Source organism: Lissotriton vulgaris, chromosome 10, assembly GCF_964263255.1.
Source record: "Lissotriton vulgaris chromosome 10, aLisVul1.2, whole genome shotgun sequence".
Classification (NCBI taxonomy): domain Eukaryota; kingdom Metazoa; phylum Chordata; class Amphibia; order Caudata; family Salamandridae; genus Lissotriton; species Lissotriton vulgaris.
The window spans coordinates 44379613-44399428 of NC_141698.1; the positions used below are offsets into that span (position 1 = coordinate 44379613).

Below are 19816 nucleotides of genomic sequence, written 5' to 3' on the forward strand. Positions count from 1 at the left end.
ACCTCATTGTAATAGCTGTTTGAAATTGCCTTAACTATCCCCCTCCTTTACCTCTCCCCTTCCTTACCCTTCCTCCCTATTTCACATCCTTTCCCTCTCTCTCTAGCCTAATCCCTCATGATTTGCTGTAACCCATGGCAACTTGTTTTGTTTAATTCGATTTTGTAATATTTAAATTGCTTTCTATCGTCTGTATTAATTTCTGAATACTACCTCATTGTAAATGTTGCTATATTACAATGTATACTCATGAAAAGCGCTCTGATACCCCCAGGTCCAGCTAGCACTGTATAAAACATGTTAAATAAAATAAATAAATAATTGGTTATTCACCTGGTATGGTACTGCAGGAGTACCACAAAACTTAACACATATTTTTTATTGAGCTTCTTTAAAAAAATGTGTGTAATTGGGAGAAAGCGTCGCTCTAAGAAGATACAAGGCATCAAGTAAAGTTTCTAAATTGTGCATGATCTGTAGAGAGGACACATGTGCAATATGCGGCAGCGGCGGAGTTCTGCTCTCTGTCTGTGCTGGAACCGCACCAGCAGCCATGTGCAATGCAGGCACTCTTGTGTGATAGTGAAAGGGTGTCTGTGTTGTTGTCAGGATAGTTTTTGTGCAGAAAGGTGTCAGGTAATTTTGCCTTGCATGTCTGCTACAGAATGAATGTTGCTCTTCAGCTCTTGTTGGCGAAAGGGATGCACAGGCTGCCAGTAAATCCACATTTCTGATGTTCTGTGTGAGTACATTTTTGCGTACCCCATGAGACTGTCTTCCCACATATTCAGTAGGTAACTGTTTTTGCAGTCACATTCCTCTTCCCTGTATGGAAACTATGAAACTGCTGCAGAAGAGACCCTGGATTTCTGGTGGAGTATCTTGCTGCTGCTCCTCTAGGTCTTGGATATCTTCTTCTGAAGCCATTCTAAATTAAATTCCCATAAGAATTTAAAATAAAACAAAAACAGCATGATGCCCCAGCTCAACATGCTTTAACAGCTAATTCCATATGTGGATTATAGGTTTGGAACTTCATATAAATGGAGCCAATCAGATGAATTTTTCTTGTGTCTTATGTACAACTAGACTCATGTGGGACAGCAACACCCAAAAATGAGGCAATGTCACAAAAAAACTCAAGGTATTCTCATTATGTGACCCAATTCGGAAAGCTATAGGCTCAACCTTAAATAAAACCACTGTTTCATGCCAAACATTATAAAACTTTTCCTGGTCTTATGGTACTCCAGAGGGACCAAGAAGAAGAAGAAAAACCCACACAGAACTCTCACTGGGGCCTTCCATTGGTTTTGCAGGTCCCATGGTAGTAGTACAGTGAGACAATGGAAAGTAAAAAAAAATGAAATGCATAACATATATTCATATAACATATAGTCATTTTCAATATGAAATCAACTATTGAAAATTCACTTAAAAAAACAGTAATATAACAGCAAAAGTTGACACTATATTTAACCTTGAAAATTGGCATTTGAATTTTGTTAATCAAAACCATATAAATTGACTTAAATAATCAAATGTTAACTTTACATTATAGTTTGTTATACATGGAGGGGAGAGGCATTGTGCATTGTGGAGTGGAGTGGTATTTAAGCATGGGCGAATTTTGCGAATTGGCAATTCGCGAATTTGCGGATTTGCGAATTGACAATCCGCAAAACTCGCGAATTCGCGCGAATTTGCAGATTTTTTTATTTTTGCGCGTTCGCGGGTGTTCGCGAGGTGCTTTGCGTGTTCGCGGGTGTTCGCGAGGCGCTTTGCAATTTCGCGGGGGTTTTTTTTTTGCCTTCTTAATCACTGCCACCCTCTTGTTTTTTATGCCCATCTGCCCTCTGTACCACTTGTTTCTGTGCCCTTCTGCCCTCTGCCCCACTCATTTTTTGTCCCCTTCTGCCCTCTGTCCCACTTTTGTGCCCTTCTGCCCTCAGCCCCACTTAGAATGGCACCGGCAAGCTGCCAGCGCCATTCTAAAATAGCTAGAAATAGCTTCAACAGGAAGCACTAATAGATAAAGTAAAGCAGGTGCTCCAGTTGAAGGCCAAATTAAGTTACACAATCATTAATCACCCCAAGTTTGGGGTGATTAATGATTGTGTAACTGAATTTGAGCAGCACCTGCTTTACTTTATCTATTAGAGCTTCCTGTTGAAGCTGACTTTTGTAACTATTTTAGAATGGCTCTGGCAGCTTGCTGGCGCCATTCCAAAACAGTTACAAAAGTCAGCTTGAACTTTTGACCCAATCCGTCCGTTCGCGGATTTTCGTTCACGGATTTTGCGGGAAATTCGCGAATCTCGCGGATTGAGAATTTACCGAAAATCCGCCAAATCCGCGAGCGGAACGGATTTTCCGCCCATGCTTAGTGGTATTGTGGGGAGAGGAGTGGAGTAGAATGTTGTGGTGTGGAACTGTGTGGACTGGATGGATTTTAGTATGTAAGTTTGTGGCACATGCCTGGGAAGCACATTTGCAATTATTCAGAGCTGAAAATAGTGTCCATTCTCAACGATTTCATTCCTGAATGCTTAGCTGAAGAATTTAGAGGAAAACACAACTTGAGTAAAGAGCAATAGTACAACTGTAACATTACAATAATGAAGCAATTGCAGTTTGGCTGCTGGATGATGTCTCCTGAAGTTAGAATGAACTAAAGATTGAGAATCTGTAGAAACTAAGGCAAATGTAATGAGAAAACAAACGATTATTTTAAAATGAAATAAAAACAGCGAAATATCTAATTTGAAACATTTTATAGCATTAAAACTAGAAAGCTAAGCTACAATTAGACTAATGTGCTCATGTTTAGTTGAAAAACTGTCTGATACATTGAATTACTGACATTGTAATCTTTTGCAAAATGTGTGTTTATGTGATTCAAAAGTTATTCAAACTGTCCTAAGACAACACAGGCCTTCATTCAGAAATAGGCACAACTTTTATTATCAATGTCTTTATCTGAAATTAAGTACTAAAAAGGGATGATATACTGTGAGAAAAACATTGACACCGTTTTCAAGTCTTCAGTAGTTTGAGGCAATCTCTTTGAACATAGGGATAAAGTGAGAAATCCCAGTTAATGAGCTCAGGAAGTTTTGATTCAGTGTTAAGAATCACAGCTATTGACAATTCTTAAGTTAAGCAATCTTTTTAGTGGCTCTGCGGGTACGTGTTGATTTATTTACTACAAAGTCCTTTGTGTTCATTTCTGGTCTCAGAAAGATGATATAAACCTTGGGTGCAAAAATACAGAAGAGGATACTAGCACCAGAGGACAACATTGCAAATATCTCCACAGCTACCATGTATTTTCCTTTCGTGCTGAGATAGGCTGGAATAAAAGAGAGCCAGACGCTGACGAACACCAGCATGCTGAAGGTGATGAACTTGGCCTCATTGAAGCTGTCAGGCAAATTCCTAGCCAGAAAAGCAATTCCAAAACTCACACATGCCAATAGTCCCAAAAACCCCAACATGCTGTAGAACATTAGGATTGAACCTTCATTGCATTCGGCTTCAATCTTCCAACTGCCAGCATTGCTGTTCAATACTGGGAAAGAGGGGTGTGTCCCTAGCCAGATAATACCCAGGCTAATCTCCATCAAGGAGCAGGCCAGCACAATAGAGTAAGAAGTCTTTGAGCTTAGAAGTCTTCTGAAATTACTGAGGGGTTTTGTAGCCCTAAAAGCAATGACCACAGTGATTGTTTTAGCCATCACACTGGAAACAGCAAGTGAGAAGGATATTCCAAAAATCACCTGACGAAGCATGCAGGTCACTTTCTTAGGCGGTCCAATAAAAACTAAGGAACATAAGAAGCAGAGCATGAGTGAAGCAAGGAGAATGTAACTGAGGTGGAGATTATTGGCCCGCACCACTGGAGTGTGCTTATACTTCATGAACATACAGAAGATACCAGAGGAACTCATGAAGAGGAAGATGGAGATCAAAGCCAAGATGGCACCCAGTGGCTCTTTGTAGGACAAATATTCAATTTTCTTAGGTATGCATCTATCTTTTTTGTTACTCGACCAGTGATTAGATGGGCACATCAAGCAGTCTAGGGAATCTGAGGACAAAATCTGATGTTACATTTTTGGAAAACATCTTGATCATGAAACATTTATTTCCACTGTTCAATCCCCACATGCCTTTTTCAATTGTTCTTTTGTAGAATAATATGAAGTTTTATTGTTACAAAAAACAGACAAATTAGTTTATTAGTAAAAATCAACAGCCACATAATTAGAAAACAGTCTGAGCCATTATTCCAGAGTAGCAGAAATCATTTCATGTCCTGCATCCTGCATATGCACATATCACTTGTATAATGCAGGTTTCCAAATTAAATGAAAAGAAGCCTCCCAAGCATTTAAGATATTGAATCATTTGCAAAGCATTATTCAACGTTTAATGAATAGATGGAAAGTAGTGGGCATTTAGAGCAGGGCTTTATTGAGATCCAGTGATATTCTTACCACTTTCCTCAAGTTTTCTATGCCTCATTTAGGTGCAAGAGAGCTACCTTTTTCAGATGGCGGTGGCTGAGCTGTTGCAAACCTCATCAGTGGTGGCCTAGCCACCAGGCATTTGGTCTGGGTAGGCGTGTTCTATGTACGAAAGAGTAATCAATGCTATCTTTTTCTGCACGCTAAAGTCCCTTAATGCATGATTTTAACAACTACATGGCTCACTAATCAGCTCTGATCAATTTCACCAAAATTGTTTCTGCCTAGTCAGACTGCTGCCAGTTAGCTAGTGTCCACCAATTTATAGGTGTGTGTGTGAGTTATTGGCAAAGAAGGCAAGAGTGCAGGATATGATTTTGGTTTGTTTACAAGAAAGTGGAACAAATATCAACATAGTATGTATTTTGTAGGTGGATCCCGCTCCAGAATCCATCATTATCTAAATGTCTCTTCCAAGGGAGTATAAGAATTGTCCCACATACATTCATATAACAAATACTGTTTGAATGCTAGATGGATAATTGTTTTTATATTACACATATCCTACACCAGAGGTGGACTTACTTGTCCAGACCCTCCCCTGATCTCAAACATAGTTGCATTAACGAGTAGACACATATTAACACTAATCTTGTGACTTAGTGATTTGTAGGATGAAGTTATCACCTCTTTTTGGCAAGCTGGAACATGTCAGCAAATTAAGTGCCATTGATTATTGACCTCTGGATGACAGAGGTACCCTCCAAGAAAGAAATGAGTGCAAGGACTGATCTGTACTGACTGAGCAGCAAGCAGGGGGGATTCCAGGTCCCCACATGGCTAATATTACAAATGTACCCAAGGTAGTCTAATACAGCATATTATAAAAGTACAGAGTGTCTGGAATCCCGGGGATTAGTTCAACACTTTCATGATTGCATGCAAAAGAGTAGCTAATCGTTGATAATTCTTAGTCCCAGCAGTTTACCAGTACTATATATTGGGTGACAATAAGCTCCAGGGGAATAACGTGTTGAAAGAATTGTCATCATAAACATGCACTAGTGTGACCCAGATTATCTCAGAAATTGAGAGCAAGAGCCAATGTTTAGGAAGTTTAGATCATGCCATGGCGATGGCAGGGTGGACTCTTCGGTAGAAATTGCAACACATTCAGAAATCTTAATGTGGGATCGCAGATGAGCGGTATTCTCAGTCAGTTGTGATCACTGTCTCTTTTTTGGGAAAAAACTCGTATTACCTTCAAGCCATATGTTCTTGACAAATATGGAAAGGATGCATTGATTAATTAATTAATAAATTAATTAACTAATTCATTGATTTCAGGTTTATTTGTAGCAATTCATTATCACTGTCTACTCACAGCAGTCTACTCACAGTAGAGCTCTAGGTGAGCCAAATGCAAGGAATTATCCTCAATGGACTTCAGTCACAAAGCTCCAAGCAGAATGTTCTCAATTAAATGCCAGCTGGACATTATCTGTTTTCAAGAGTTCCTAAGTCATAGAGGGATGGGATATTTACATGCACCTGTCTCCATAATTTAGACTTTTATACCCTTGTTGTTGAAATAGAGTAGAAGTCAGCAATTGGGATGTTGTGGTAGGAAAAGGTGGTGTGCCAAATGCTGTAAGAATCCCAATACGCCTTGCACATGATTACTACAAATTGAATTTATCTCCTGAATTCAGTGAGAGCTAGTGGAGTAGTTTCAGGAGTGTGTTCATATCTTCTTATTTACAAAGATCAAGCTAACATTTGGGATTTTGATTCTGCACTCCCTTCAATCCATCAGAAGCTTTTTAGTTTTTTTTAGTAGGTCAGTGTAATTGATATTGAAAGAATCACACTGAATCATTATAAAAGGTCTTGCTAGCTGCAATATGTTTTAAGTTAGAAGGTGGAAGAGGATGCTCTCATGTCTATAATGTTGAAATGGAACATCCATTATATTGTTGTTGGAAGCAAAATTGAGATTTTTGTTGATGGTAATACCCTGTTTTCTTCTTACTTTCTAAGATGAATGCAGAGTTAATCCCAAAGTCGCAGGCAATTGAATTATACAAGATTTTGAAATAACGCACATTAGCAATCGTTGCTTTATTGGTTTTTAAACAGATGAAGCATTAAAGAATCTATCTGTTGGCGTGGTCAAGACATTTGTATAGCTGCACTGACTACTGAATAATTCTCCAAAAATATAAGCATAAAGACATCATGTGCATGAAGGAGAATATTTATTCAGAATCTGAATTAGACAGAGCATGTCAATGTGAAACAGTGGCAATGACAGGCAGGAGCCCTAAAGTGCACAAATTCATCTTATGAGTTGATAAAATTGTTGAAGGTATATTGCACAAATCTTTTTTCATCAGTGAACACTGAAGTGATCAAAAGGAATTTATGCTACTGAGACAGAAATGTGTATAAGGACATACTGCTTGACTTCATCAATGCTGGAACAAAATATCTACCTGATGGCCACCAGAGCGGTTCAGTTTCTCTATTCATTTTATCTGCTGGCCTTGGAAGCTGCAGGCAGGAGGAAAGCTAGTCGCTGCAGCATCACAGGGAGGAACCAATCTTTCCCTTGACATACTTAATTTAAGTGTGATCCCTTGTCCCATCTCATTCAGACTCCCGCTAGCAAAGCTGCTGACACTTTCTGGCTGGTCAGAGCTAGTAGAAAAGGTCAATAGTTTTCTCTCTCAAATGAGAAGCAATGTATTAAAGCCCCCTGTATTACCGGTTCACCGTAGCTGTTCCTCATTGTAGGGAGAATTTCCCAGAATCTGAGGCAAGAATACTAATCAGAATGAGTGATTCTTTTCCAATGAATCCCTGCACTACATTCATAATAGTCCTGGCCCCTTGATATACCTCCGTAAAAAAAATTGTTGTCCTGAGATTTTCATTTTTGGTTTGTGTTTTTGTATCATTAGAGAAGTCATTAACTTGGGGTATACATGCTAATCCGGGCAGTATTTTTCTGGATGATATTTTAAAAAATGGAGGATGAGTTACAGTGATGATGTAATATTTCAGGAACCATGAGACCTATATACTTCATACTGATATCAAAACCTAGGTTGTGGGGGTCAAGTAGTCTTTTAGAGACAGAAAATAACTCCTCAGAGGAACCCTGCTGCCCTTTTTTAAAGTGGCAGCTCTATAATGATGTGTTTTAGCCATCATATTGAAAATTTATTTTAGTATTGTTTTTGTTTAGGGTTTTCTGTTGATCCAAATTCGCAAAAATGAGCAAAGGATGTGGTAGTATAGAATATTTACCTTCCGACAGAGTGTTGCTAAGTACAAATTCTGAGGACTCCCTCAACAGAGAAAAATCTGTCATGAGCCAAACTAATCTGAAACTGCAGCTAGACAGAAGAGAGTTTGAGATGTTGCAGAAATAGGCCAAGACGGGGCTCACGAAAGATTGAAACTGATGGGTGAAGAGGATTACATATTTTAGCATTGTAAAAACAAGTGCTACAAGTCTTGTACAATGGAAAAAAGTTGGAAAAATGAGTTAAAGAAATTGCAGAAACAAGTGAATCACAATAAGAATCCGATTCTTCTGAGAAAGGGGTGACAAACAAACCCTATGCCCATCCACTGAGAAGATCAATGGCTACCCCGCATCTACCTTCAACAACTGATCAGAAAGCATACGATCCCCAATATGTTATCTGTGGTTTAGCCGTAACAAGGGCAAAACAGATTGATGGAAGAACAAAGTACAGAGTATGTGAGTCTCAAAGGGCATGTGTTTTTATCTGCAGCTAGTTTCTTCCGAGAGGTATGTAACTGTTACCACGCATTTTTTACCACGCATACCATTACCACGCATACTTTTACAATGCAGGTCATTTTACAACGTTTACCTTTACAACGCATTACACTACAACGCACATACTATTACAACGCATACCATTACAACGTAAGTATAATTATAGGTAAGTTTATCTTTTTTTAAAAACATTTATTAGTGGTATTTGGTTATGGGGTACAGGGGTCTTTTAAGGTTTAAGGGCTGGGTTTGGGTTTTGAGGTACAGGGGTAGTTTTAGGTTTTAGGGCTGGGTTTGGGTTTTGGGGTACAGGGGTATTTTTAGGTTTTAGGGCTGGGTTTGGGTTTTGGGGTACAGGGGTATTTTTAGGTTTTAGGGCTGGGTTTGGGTTTTGGGGTACAGGGGTATCTTTAGGTTTTAGGGCTGGGTTTGGGTTTTGGGGTACAGGGGTATTTTTAGGTTTTAGGGATGGGTTTGGGTTTTGAGGTACAGGGGTATTTTTAGGTTTTAGGGCTGGGTTTGGGTTTTGGGGTACAGGGGTATTTTTAGGTTTTAGGGCTGAGTTTGGGTTTTGGGGTACAGGGGTATTTTTAGGTTTTAGGGCTGGGTTTTGGGGTACAGGGGTATTTTTAGGTTTTAGGGCTGGGTTTGGGTTTTGGGGTACAGGGGTATTTTTAGGTTTTAGTGCTGGGTTTGGGTTTTGGGGTACAGGGGTATTTTTAGGTTTTAGGGCTGGGTTTGGGTTTTGGGGTACAGGGGTATTTTTAGGTTTTAGGGCTGGGTTTGGGTTTTGGGGTACAGGGGTATTTTTAGGTTTTAGGGTTGGGAATGGGTTTTGGGGTACAGGGCTATTTTTAACATATATTTACAAATATTAAAATGAAAGTTAATTTTATTAATAAAATTATTTAATAATTAAATAATAAATAATTAAATTAAATAATACAAAAATAATTATTTACATTATATATTAATATTATATACTTACCTATACTTACGTTGTAATGGTATGCGTTGTAATAGTATCTGCGTTGTAGTGTATTGCGTTGTAAAGGTTTCCGTTGTAAAATGACCTGCATTGTAAAAAATGCGTGCTAAAGGTACGCGTGGTAACATCATACATCCCTTCCGAGATGAAGTTTTCAGCTCTGCAGCTAATCTAAACAGTAAGGTGAATATATTTGCAGTGGATCTGTTTGCCCACCTGAGCTGCAAACATGCAAGCATTAGAAAATATGAATGTGCAATAAGCTCCCAACAGCAACTTAACCTCCAGCCTTCAGTTAAGTTTGAACTCCTTGAAAAAGCAAATTACGTTTTAAAGCCACTCTTGAGTGCTGGCTACTTGTTCACACCCAGTGACATCAGGTTAATAATGATCCACATTAGTGAAACTGTATTAATCCGTAATTAATGAAATTAAGAGTTTTCTAGTGAGAATGTACAATGACAGAATTCTTTTTTTCAATTTAACAAAAGGAATCAGCCACTAATGGTGTTCCCAGCTGATTTGACTCCCGAACTTCCTGCTGTCAAAAATGATCACACAATGCAGTAAAATGAGCACATTTTGTGATGCCCCAGAGCTCTACAAATCATGGGAGTCAACAAGAATGCCTGATGGTGTATATTTGCATTTAAGAAAAGGTGCCAGGCAGGAACTAAATAGTCATGCTTTTGTACATAGTTAAAACATCAAAAATAAAGTGATGGAAGGAATGCTTGAATTAATATCAGACACTGGCAATCGCTCTAGCTGTATCTTCCTCCATCATTTTTGACCATCTAAATTTATACTCAGCCATATGCAAAACAGTCTTGATCCTGCTCCACTGGGAACATTCCAGTCCGAATTACCAGGCCAGGCCGCCCATGTATTCTGGACAAGTACCTCAGGACCGTTTTTTCACTTATTAGGCTCATCAGCCAGGTATAGCTTGGTTCCAAGGGCAGAGTGCGTACAGGATCCATGGCTTGGCATACATGTGACATTTAGGTATCTCAAACAAAGTGATGGATGGAATGCTTGTATTAATCTCAGTCACTGGCAATCACAGAGGCAACTTCCCAATCCATCATTTTTCACCGATCTCACCACAACAGTTTGGACCCAGCCACATACAAATAAGTCTTTACCCTGGTGCAATGGGATATGTCCAGCCCAAACTGCTGGACCAAGTTCTCTCCGAACCCGAACACAAGCAACCCAGGAGGGGTTCCACCTTCATTAGGGATCATCAGTCAGGGATATCTTGCTTCAGTGGTACAGTGAGCACGGGGCCCACATCTGGCCATACCTGTCGCACTTAGGGCATTAATAACAAAGTGATGGATGGATTGCTTCAATTAATCTCAGCCCCAGTGCTAACCAACCCTAAGGTAGGGGTGAGGGGTGCCCAGATGTGTCAAATACAAGGCACTCCTCGTAAAGAGCACTGTTTTTGGTGCACATCTCAAGTGGAGAGCAGACTGAGTTGACTCATGAGGTTCATGTACTATAAACAAAAGCACAAGCAAAGTCAAACACTGAAATGAGTCTGAAACAATGATTTCCTAGAATTTCCTTGCCACTCGGATCCCCTCAAATAATTAGAAGATGAAGGTAACACCTAGCAGCTTTCCTTTAGTCAGAAGGTGTCTATTTTTGGTTTTGGGTGAAAAGTACTTTATTATGTTAGAATTCATTAAAAAGTCAGACCTTTCCCAGTCATTTCAGGATGGCTAATATGCTGGCAAAACTATAAGACAGTGTGCTTACTATTTTAGTCCTTACTTTCAAAGGTGTTTGCATATGGCTGGCAAGTTAAGGGCAATTGCGAAGCCTAGATACATTTTTTAAACTGTATGAAAAGGGGGTGGGTCAAGGATGCTCCAAGGAAGATACAAGAGCATGACTGGAATGGAAGCCTGTTTTTGAAATCTAGATAGATGGGCCAAGAGAATACTAATCAGGCGCATGATAATGGTCATTTGGTTCTACTTGATCTTTATTCAGGTTTTGAAGTGTGAACTTGCTGATAGCCTCTGCTGGTCCTTTGGCACATTGAACTGTCTAGGAAAACTAGCTTACTCCTGGGGTTTGAGACCCAGTCTGGCTGGAGAATAGCATGGAGATGGGTTAGTGCCATGCCTGGTAACCATTGGATGGTGGACATTAATGTTGGATTACTATAGTTGGCTAGAGGTTGGAGTTCACAGTAGAGACAGTAGTAGAACTATGAGATGCTGCACTGCATTTTTCTGTAGACTTGGAAACCCATGGAAACAAATGATGGAAGGGGCCATACAGAAAGTTAATGCATACTTGTGAGACTAGATAGAGTGATGCATGGAGCATATCCAGCTTGAGGAAAGGCCTGGATGCTGCCTTTCCTCACGGTGATGCACAAATGAGCTCATGTTTCAGACAATAATCTCACACACCAGGAAACATGTAGATTGCATGTTGGTGCTGCCTTCCTTTTTGATGGGGTTCCAGGGACATCCATTGCTGATCATTTGGCAATAGTATCTGACTGCTTCTGCCTTTTGAGTACTATCTGCACCACCATAAATGAGGTACATCCCTTGGCACAAGAGTGTCCACATCTTTTGTTTTTAGAAAAGAAGGGATTCTTTTGTGTTCCTTCAATGCAAAATGTATCTGGGTGACATTTGGCAGAGGTAAACAAGAAACGATATTTTCTTGTGCCAATAATTACTCTCGACGACTCTATGAGAAAGGGGTCAGTGCTTTATTTGCCATCCTGAGGCAGAGTCAAAACAGCAACAACGACCCTTGCCCTATAAGCCTTATACTAGGATACATTGCTACTGGTACAGTCTCTATGTTTATTCTCTAAAAAACTGACCACACAAGGTTCATGTTTGTGAACAAACAGCCTGTGTATGATTAGAGAATATTTGAAATTAGATGACTGAACTTACCAGAAATTTTAATAGTTCACAAATCTTTTTTTACCAACCAGATTTGGTTAAAAAATGTCAGCAGAATTTGTCCCCTAAGTGATTAGGCTTTGACATGAAATAATTTGCATCAAATCTACCATCCGATTCCCTATCCATTTTGACACATAAAAAGTTGTGTCCTTCTCAGGTCCTAGTTCTGACTAAAGCAACTGTCTTGAACCCTGAGGTACACTTCCCATACAAGTTCATACATCACAAATAGCCTCTGTGGGAAACCTGGACATACATATGTGCGGTAAAACACTGTTCTGTCTCAAATGTGTAATGGTAAGGATGAATTGCCAGGGAATCTTATTGCAAAAGGTTGCTCCATTAGATGAAGTTGAAACATTTGAATGAATACATTCAACATCAGTAGATTTGAATCTACTGTTGAAATAATAATTTTGTCAAACTTATGTTTAACATAAAATTACACATTTGTTGAACCAAACAAATTGAAATCTATACATCTCCAAACGATCTTTGTTATAATATGAACTAAATTTAAAAAATGCATGCTCATAAATAAACATATTTAAAAACAGTTATTGTTTCGCAACAACTCACCCGCAAGGTAAACCCCACATTGAATCCTCAATTATTATCATCTTTCTTTAATAGGCCCCTCCTTCCCAACTATTTCACCTCTTTATCTCCGAGAAGCCTATCCACTTCCAATAGTCTATCATATCATTATATTATTAATAGTGTTTCCCCAACATCCTCAAAAGAGTGTACGTATAAAAACCCTACTACAATCTGATAAAGGGCCTGATTACGTGTTGCTGCAAAAACAATAATTGATGGACAGAATGCAGAACAATGTCATACATTCACCCCAGTACAGAGATCTGGGCTTAAATCCATCATTTTTTTGCTCCCCCTGCCATTCCTGTTTTCAACATGGCCATATGCAAATCAGACATGACCCCTGTCCCCAGTGGGAACAGTCCAGCCCGAACTGCCAGGCCAGGTCCTCCCTAGACTGGAAACAAGAATCCTAGGACCAGTTTCAGGGTTTCACACCTCATCAGCCAGGATAGCTTGACTCCAGTGGCATGGAGAGCACGGGACGCACGTCTGGGCATACCTCTGGGCATACCCTGGCCCACTCGGGGTGACAAATGCGCTATTTATCACCCCTGATAAAAAATGATACAACAGGATACATTGTTCATTGGTTGTAACAAATAATGATGAGTTCATGAGGAATAACATTTGGATTTTGGTGTTTGATGCACTAAATATCGCATGATATAGTAGTTTCCGTACGTTTTTCCCTGTTAAATTTTGCCAGGTTCGACCTACTAAAATGTTATGAAAATTGGGTTATTTAGCGCATCTGGTAGTTATCGAATGTGATAAATAAAAGAAAATAGTAATTCAGTCCTAAGCGTTAACATGGGTTTACGCTCAGGTTGGAATTTAACAAGCCACTCATAATTCGGCCCCAATGTTCTGTGAATGGATGAGTCTCAGAACAACTTGGCAAAAATGTAAGTGTCCAAAATATAAGTACAGATCCTACCTCAAGTTCCTATTACAAAGTTGGTCCTGTTTCAGAGCTCTCTTTGTGTCTTCAGGACGGTGCACATGGGAAATTAGACAGAATTATGCTGGCATTGTTCCAATTGGCAAATGGTCCTGAGTCACATGAGATTTAAATGTCAGCGCTTTTGAGACCCTCACAGGTGAGTAGCGCGCGTTATAAATTCCTAATTAATTGATTGATTGGTCAGATCTGTGAATTCTGGGAGGCAGCTTGCAAACTGATGATCTCAATGTTAGCATATTTAGGGCGATTTTTCTTAGGGTCATTCCCTATTAAAATTGCAATAATTTGCCATTCTTAGAAACTGTAAGGTACACTCATCACCTTGGCGTATTTTATTCTGTAGTATGGATGTAAACTATCTGTCAGTTCATAAATGGTAAGTAAAACTGCTCTCTAGTGTTATTTATCGTTTACTTCCCAGGTATTCGATTTCCCTATGTTATATACCATAACTACTAACATGTATATCTTATTATTTTCATTTTTTAAAGCCCTGTTTCTAAATGTTATTTTATTAAACCCTCTCCCTTCTCCTTTTTCTCTTTCCACACTCCTGCGCCACTGTGGACTATTTATTTTGCATCATCTACATTCCTTTGTCAGTTTGATGCAGTTTTATATGTTATTTTTAGAGACTTTATCTACTTTTCTTATAATGTGTTAATCAGACAATTGTTCAATAAAAAAATAATTGAAGGGTGTAAACAATACATCACTCATTTCAAATTCAGTCCACTTTTTGTATTCAATTTATTTCAAATGTAAGATGTGATCTTATTTGGCTTACTGAACGCACCTGTGTGGTTGGCGATGCTCCCATCAGGACAGGCAACACAGGTGAAACAACACTTGGGGCGTCCTTTGATGGCAGCTTTTCTGTATCCTGGTGCACAGCTTTCACTGCAGACTGATAGAGGGACCTAAAGTGATTAAAGACGTTAAAGCACCTCTGAATCAATACAATGATCTTTCTTACTCTGCGTTATGATCAATTTTCATGAGATAGGCATGAGTCAGAAAGTCAAGGTTGAGGCACACTTCAGACAATTATGTCTCCTAGCCTACATGGTTTTAAAAGAACTACAGACCATTGCCCAAGTCACTAGTTTCTCATTGATTAACCATGATGGATATTCCAACAATTCCACATTTTTCGAACCTTTTGACGCATATTCAAGCAGCCATCCGTCAGGGCACATGTGACAAAATAGTCTGTTTGAGCCTGATTTTGGTAATGGCAGTGGTGCTAATGGTGTTGTTTGCAGAAGTGAGATCCTACATCAACAAGATCTCAAAAAGTTATTATAATAAGCATTACTATGCATTGTAACTGCAAGACACTCAGCACTCAAAAGAAATGTATGGCCTTCCAGTGCTGGAGGGGCAGAGCATAAACTGAGACCACTGTGAGCCATAGTAACAAGAAGGCTAGGGCAGAGCAGCATATGGCATTGCTGTCAGATGCAATATAGTTCTCACAAAAAGGTAGAGCTACTATATAAGCCTAAACTGCTGTGAGCTGCAGTGAGGAAGTCACAAGGTGAACAGGGTAGATAAGAAGTTCACATATTGACACAAACTCTTTTAGTTGTCAGTGATAGTCCCTTTCAGATGCAGAAACAGATAATAAGAGGGCAAAATGCCATTCCTCACACATGTGAGCTGATACAAAATGTGACTGGTAGTACCTACACGTCAGTGACTGTAGAGGCTGACCCTGTTGCCCACTCTAACTGAGCAAATGACACTCAAACAGAACATTGTTTTAAGGGAGCTGACATAAAAGGCCCATTATGTATCTATTATTACTAAGAATATGAATTATTAATCTTCAAGAATACAATAGACTTTCTAGAAACATATGTGTGTAGGCCCTTTCTAAAAGACACATTTATGAACATTAAATAAATGGCATTAAATCAAACATTATGAATGAGAGGTATCTTGACAGACTCATATTCCTAACCCTGAGAATACAATTTCTCAAGCACAGGTCAATCATTTTAGTAGTGCACTAGATAAATAAATCAATCCATCTATTCAAAATCCTGAAGAATTTGGTTGAGGGAAGCTGGGGGGTTGTAATCTACAATTCTGGCTGCTATTTCCACATCAAAATTCCAGCAATGTGAAGTTTTCTCCCAAGATGGAGTATAAGTGCATGGAGCGGGAAATATTGAGGGGCAGATTTACAAGAAACTGACGTTTGAGCAAAGATGTATCAGTTTCCCTGCACCTGCGTGGGAAACCCTTGCACCACCATGGATTAGTCGTGTTTACAATACGGCGCACCAGGGTGCAAGGATTGACAGATGTGTCAGAAAATCTGGTGCCTCTGTTGGTGCCAAAGTCACGCATTGCTGGAGTTGTTTTGCAAGCACAACACAACTCCAACAATCCATGGGAAGGCCTATACTTATCGTACGGTGTCACTCCTTGTGCCTGCTCCAAGCAGGCATAAGGTTTTCACACAGTGGCAACCTAGAAGTGGCGCAGTGAAATCTTGTAGATTTCACTGCGTCACTTCTACGAGGCTTTCCTGCGTGGGAATGCCCACACTGCATACATTATAGCTTACGTAGATGTCTCATGTTGTAAATGGGCCGCAATGTGGTGCATTGTTTACAGTGCTGCGGCATCACAAAAAGTGATGCAAGGTGGCCCAAAAGTGACACAAGAAGTTGTGAATCTGCCCCTGTGTCATTTTATGTACATTTCTTTTTAAATCTGGGGAGAAAATCTCAGATATTTTCTACCTGCTTCAGACAAGCAGTAAACGTAAGGCGAAGGGCTGATTGAGGGTAGTGGTGGGGTGAGCAGGAATGCAAGGCAGGCTTGTTCATTCATGGTTAGGGAGCATAGTCTGCTCCCACCAGACTGCTGCAACAGTGGGCGGATGCTCTGCTCTGCTGAAGGCAACTCCACCCTCTGCAGCATCAGGAAGACTCCAGCTCTACAGGCTTAGAACTATCTAGTCTGGAGTTTCCAGACTCAACAGTTCCAGGCATAAAGCTGCATTTATCACTCCAGATGAAATTGTGCCACTCATAATGAGTGCCTCACACATTTTCCTGACCACCCGAGATGCATCAAGTTTACTCCAGTATTTTTCCTTATTAATGTGAACAATAAGGCATGTTTCTACTGGGAGATCAATAATGCATTGTGTGTAGAATTAATATATCTTTAAATATCAAGTTTACATTTCACAAATCTGCCTCCATCAACCTCATTGGAAAAGGTCATTCAAAAGCAAAACTAATTGAATGAACACCCCTTCCATATTTATAAAGTCACCAAAATCAGCAGACACCTAATATGATTTCATATAAGCTTTGTTCCGTGATATCACAGGAAGTGTTATCACATAACATTTAGACCAAAACCATGCCACAGGATGTGATATCCTGTGCTCTATGATACTAATGGCAACAAAGAAAGTGACATTACTAAAGGCTTGAAAAATAGTCTTAAGGCAGAAATAATTGAGTGACAATACACGCAATTATAAATGTATAAACTTAGGTATTGCCATGATATTTTAGGTGAGCACACTTAAATTCGAAGGCATACAGTTATAAATGCAGAATTGAAACCAATGAATAACTAGTCACAGTCATCATAAAGTCTATTGAAACTTCAGATGGTTGGTTACTGCCTCAAAGGCTCAACTAGTGTTTTTTTGCTATATAACTGTTGGACTGTGTTTTATTAGTATGTGTAGGAATGTATCTACCACTAGTAATAAGGCGACAATCACAATATAAGGTCCAGTCAAGGTCTCAATAAATTATTCCCTTGCTCAACCCTTGGTAGCTGGTTGTGAGCAGGCAGGCTTAACTTAGGACATAGGCATCTAAAGCATTTAAGAACACCAATACATTAAATAAGTAGGACAAAACACACAATGAAAATCCAACACTATTTTATAAACTAGGAAATATATGTATGATTAAAATTACACCCAGGCAACAAAAATCCGATGTAGGAAAGCGGAGATATGATTTTTTAAGGGATAAAAACAAAAAACACCAACTTCAGTAATCGGGTAGTACTTGACCTTGACAACATCAAAGCTTGGGGCCGACAGCGATGGAGCGAGGGTCAAATACACTGAGTGGTAGGGCCGGGTCAAGTTTTTACCTTCAGACGTAATTAATTTTCTGGATCTTTTCCTCTGACATCAAGTGAGTCACCTCGTCAGGCTGGGTTTTGAGTTGACAACAACAGCTTGGTTCAGGGCAAGGCCCTAGTTAAATCCTGGAAGTCTTGAACGCAGGAGCGTTCTGCAGGACGAAACTGAAATACAGGCCAAGTCGCGGTTCAAATACGACAGCAGCTTGACACTCAACGACAAGTCAGTTAACTTATGGAACTTTTGGGCAAAAATTCTCCAAACTTCTGGATCTTCTTCTAGAAGGTCCTTTTGGGTTTCCAAAGTGTCCACCACAGCAAGATTTCAGAGTTGCACCTCGGCATGTTGGGACTGCATCTCCCATAATGCACCTTGCAAAATCCTTAAAGGTTTGGTGGATGCTGTCGAGCTGGGTTCTTCTTCGTGGAGATGATGCAGGTGGAGCTCTTTTAACCTGTTGCTTTCTGGGAGCGGAATCCTTCAACTTTCAAAGCCAGGCAAAGTCATTTTTGGCCTGATAACTAAAGTGTTTAGCAGGTGCAACAAGTATGAGTGCCTTACTCTCTTGTGCAGTCCAAGGGTCAAGCAGGGCAGTCCTTCCCCTTCTTGTAGTTTCAGGCATGGATATTAATTGCTTCACAACTCTCCCATATTTGTCTAGTGTGTTTTTGACAGTAGCAGAGGGCCCCCATTGCCAATAGAGTGCAGGGTGCAAACCTCATGCATTACAACTTCCTCCAAACTGTGGCATATTCTGAACCCAGAAAGCACTAGTCTTTTAGTATCCAAGATGGAAACACTCTCTCATGGAGGTTAAAATCTGGCAGGGCCAATATACCCCACTTTAAATTACTAGGGCTCCTATCTGGCTGGGGTTGCAGGATGTGGGGCTGACCCTGTGTCCTGTCCTAACTGTAATTCCCTCTTTGAAGACCAGTTAGGCTACTCAGACTTTTATCTCAAGGCGTTGGTTACAGGGTGAGAATATCTGCTAGTGCTGGAAAAAGAAAGTGGTGGAAGGTCAGGGTGATGCGTTGTTTAAACATCCTATAATTTCTGTTTCAAAAATTGATAAAGGTTACCGGAGTTTATCGCAGAAAGATCATGAAGGGACGTGTTCTCTTTTGATGGCGAGAAGTAAGAAAAGTCCTGAAGCGTTTTTAAAAAAAAGTTTCAGCTTTCTATATATTTCATTTTCTGACTTTAGGTTTGGGAGACAGAAGGATCACAGCATTCATAGTAAGTAGTGATGTGGTGTTGCAGTTGAGATTTGGAATATGATCACTTAATGGTGAAAGGGTCACAGTTTTCACACTGGTTATGTTAGTTTTATTATTATTTTCGCGTATATTCTTTTGACCATATGACAATTAGAATGTCATGATTTTGAATAAGTCAAAATAAACAATGTTGTATATCCCATGCACAGAATGATTCTTTCATGGAGTGTTATTGTTGCTCATAAAATTGATGGTTTATGTTTTCAAAAATCTTATTTACATGCATTTTTGTAGATTCAAAGGCCCCCGAAGAAGGGCTTCTCTAGCCCGAAATGCATTGCGCAGCCAGTGAAAGATATGGGAAAGGATTTCTGAATTCTTCACTCTGAAAAAAAACTTTATGTATTTTATGTGTTAACAATCACTATAATTTTCCATAAAGAGAAGTTGATGGAAAAGAAAGTGAGCTTGTATTGTTTTTGTTAATCAAATGTATGTTTAAGCTTTATGATTCATAACATTTGAACAAAGTATTGTTTTGAATTGTGTTTAAAGGCAGTTGACAATTGCCTTAGCAACAGTGCGCAGGGGTCAGGTCTTAGTGACTTGTGTTAGGTTGTTCAGTGAATTGGCATGGTCCAGACAAACCTGCCACCACTGCAGCACGCTCAA

General features: G+C 39.6%; 1 protein-coding gene across 1 annotated transcript in view; it reads right to left on the reverse strand.

Annotated features, from left to right (window-relative positions):
- Positions 1-3158: 3158 nt before the first annotated feature.
- LOC147684528 (extracellular calcium-sensing receptor-like) overlaps positions 3159-19816 on the reverse strand; it is a 72941-nt gene continuing 56283 nt past the window's right edge. Inside the window, exons 6-7 of the mRNA XM_086939689.1 lie at positions 14586-14709; positions 3159-4090 (exon numbers count right to left, since the gene is read on the reverse strand). Coding sequence (XP_086795815.1) covers positions 3159-4090; positions 14586-14709 — 1056 coding nt within the window. The remainder of the gene's footprint in view (positions 4091-14585; positions 14710-19816) is intronic.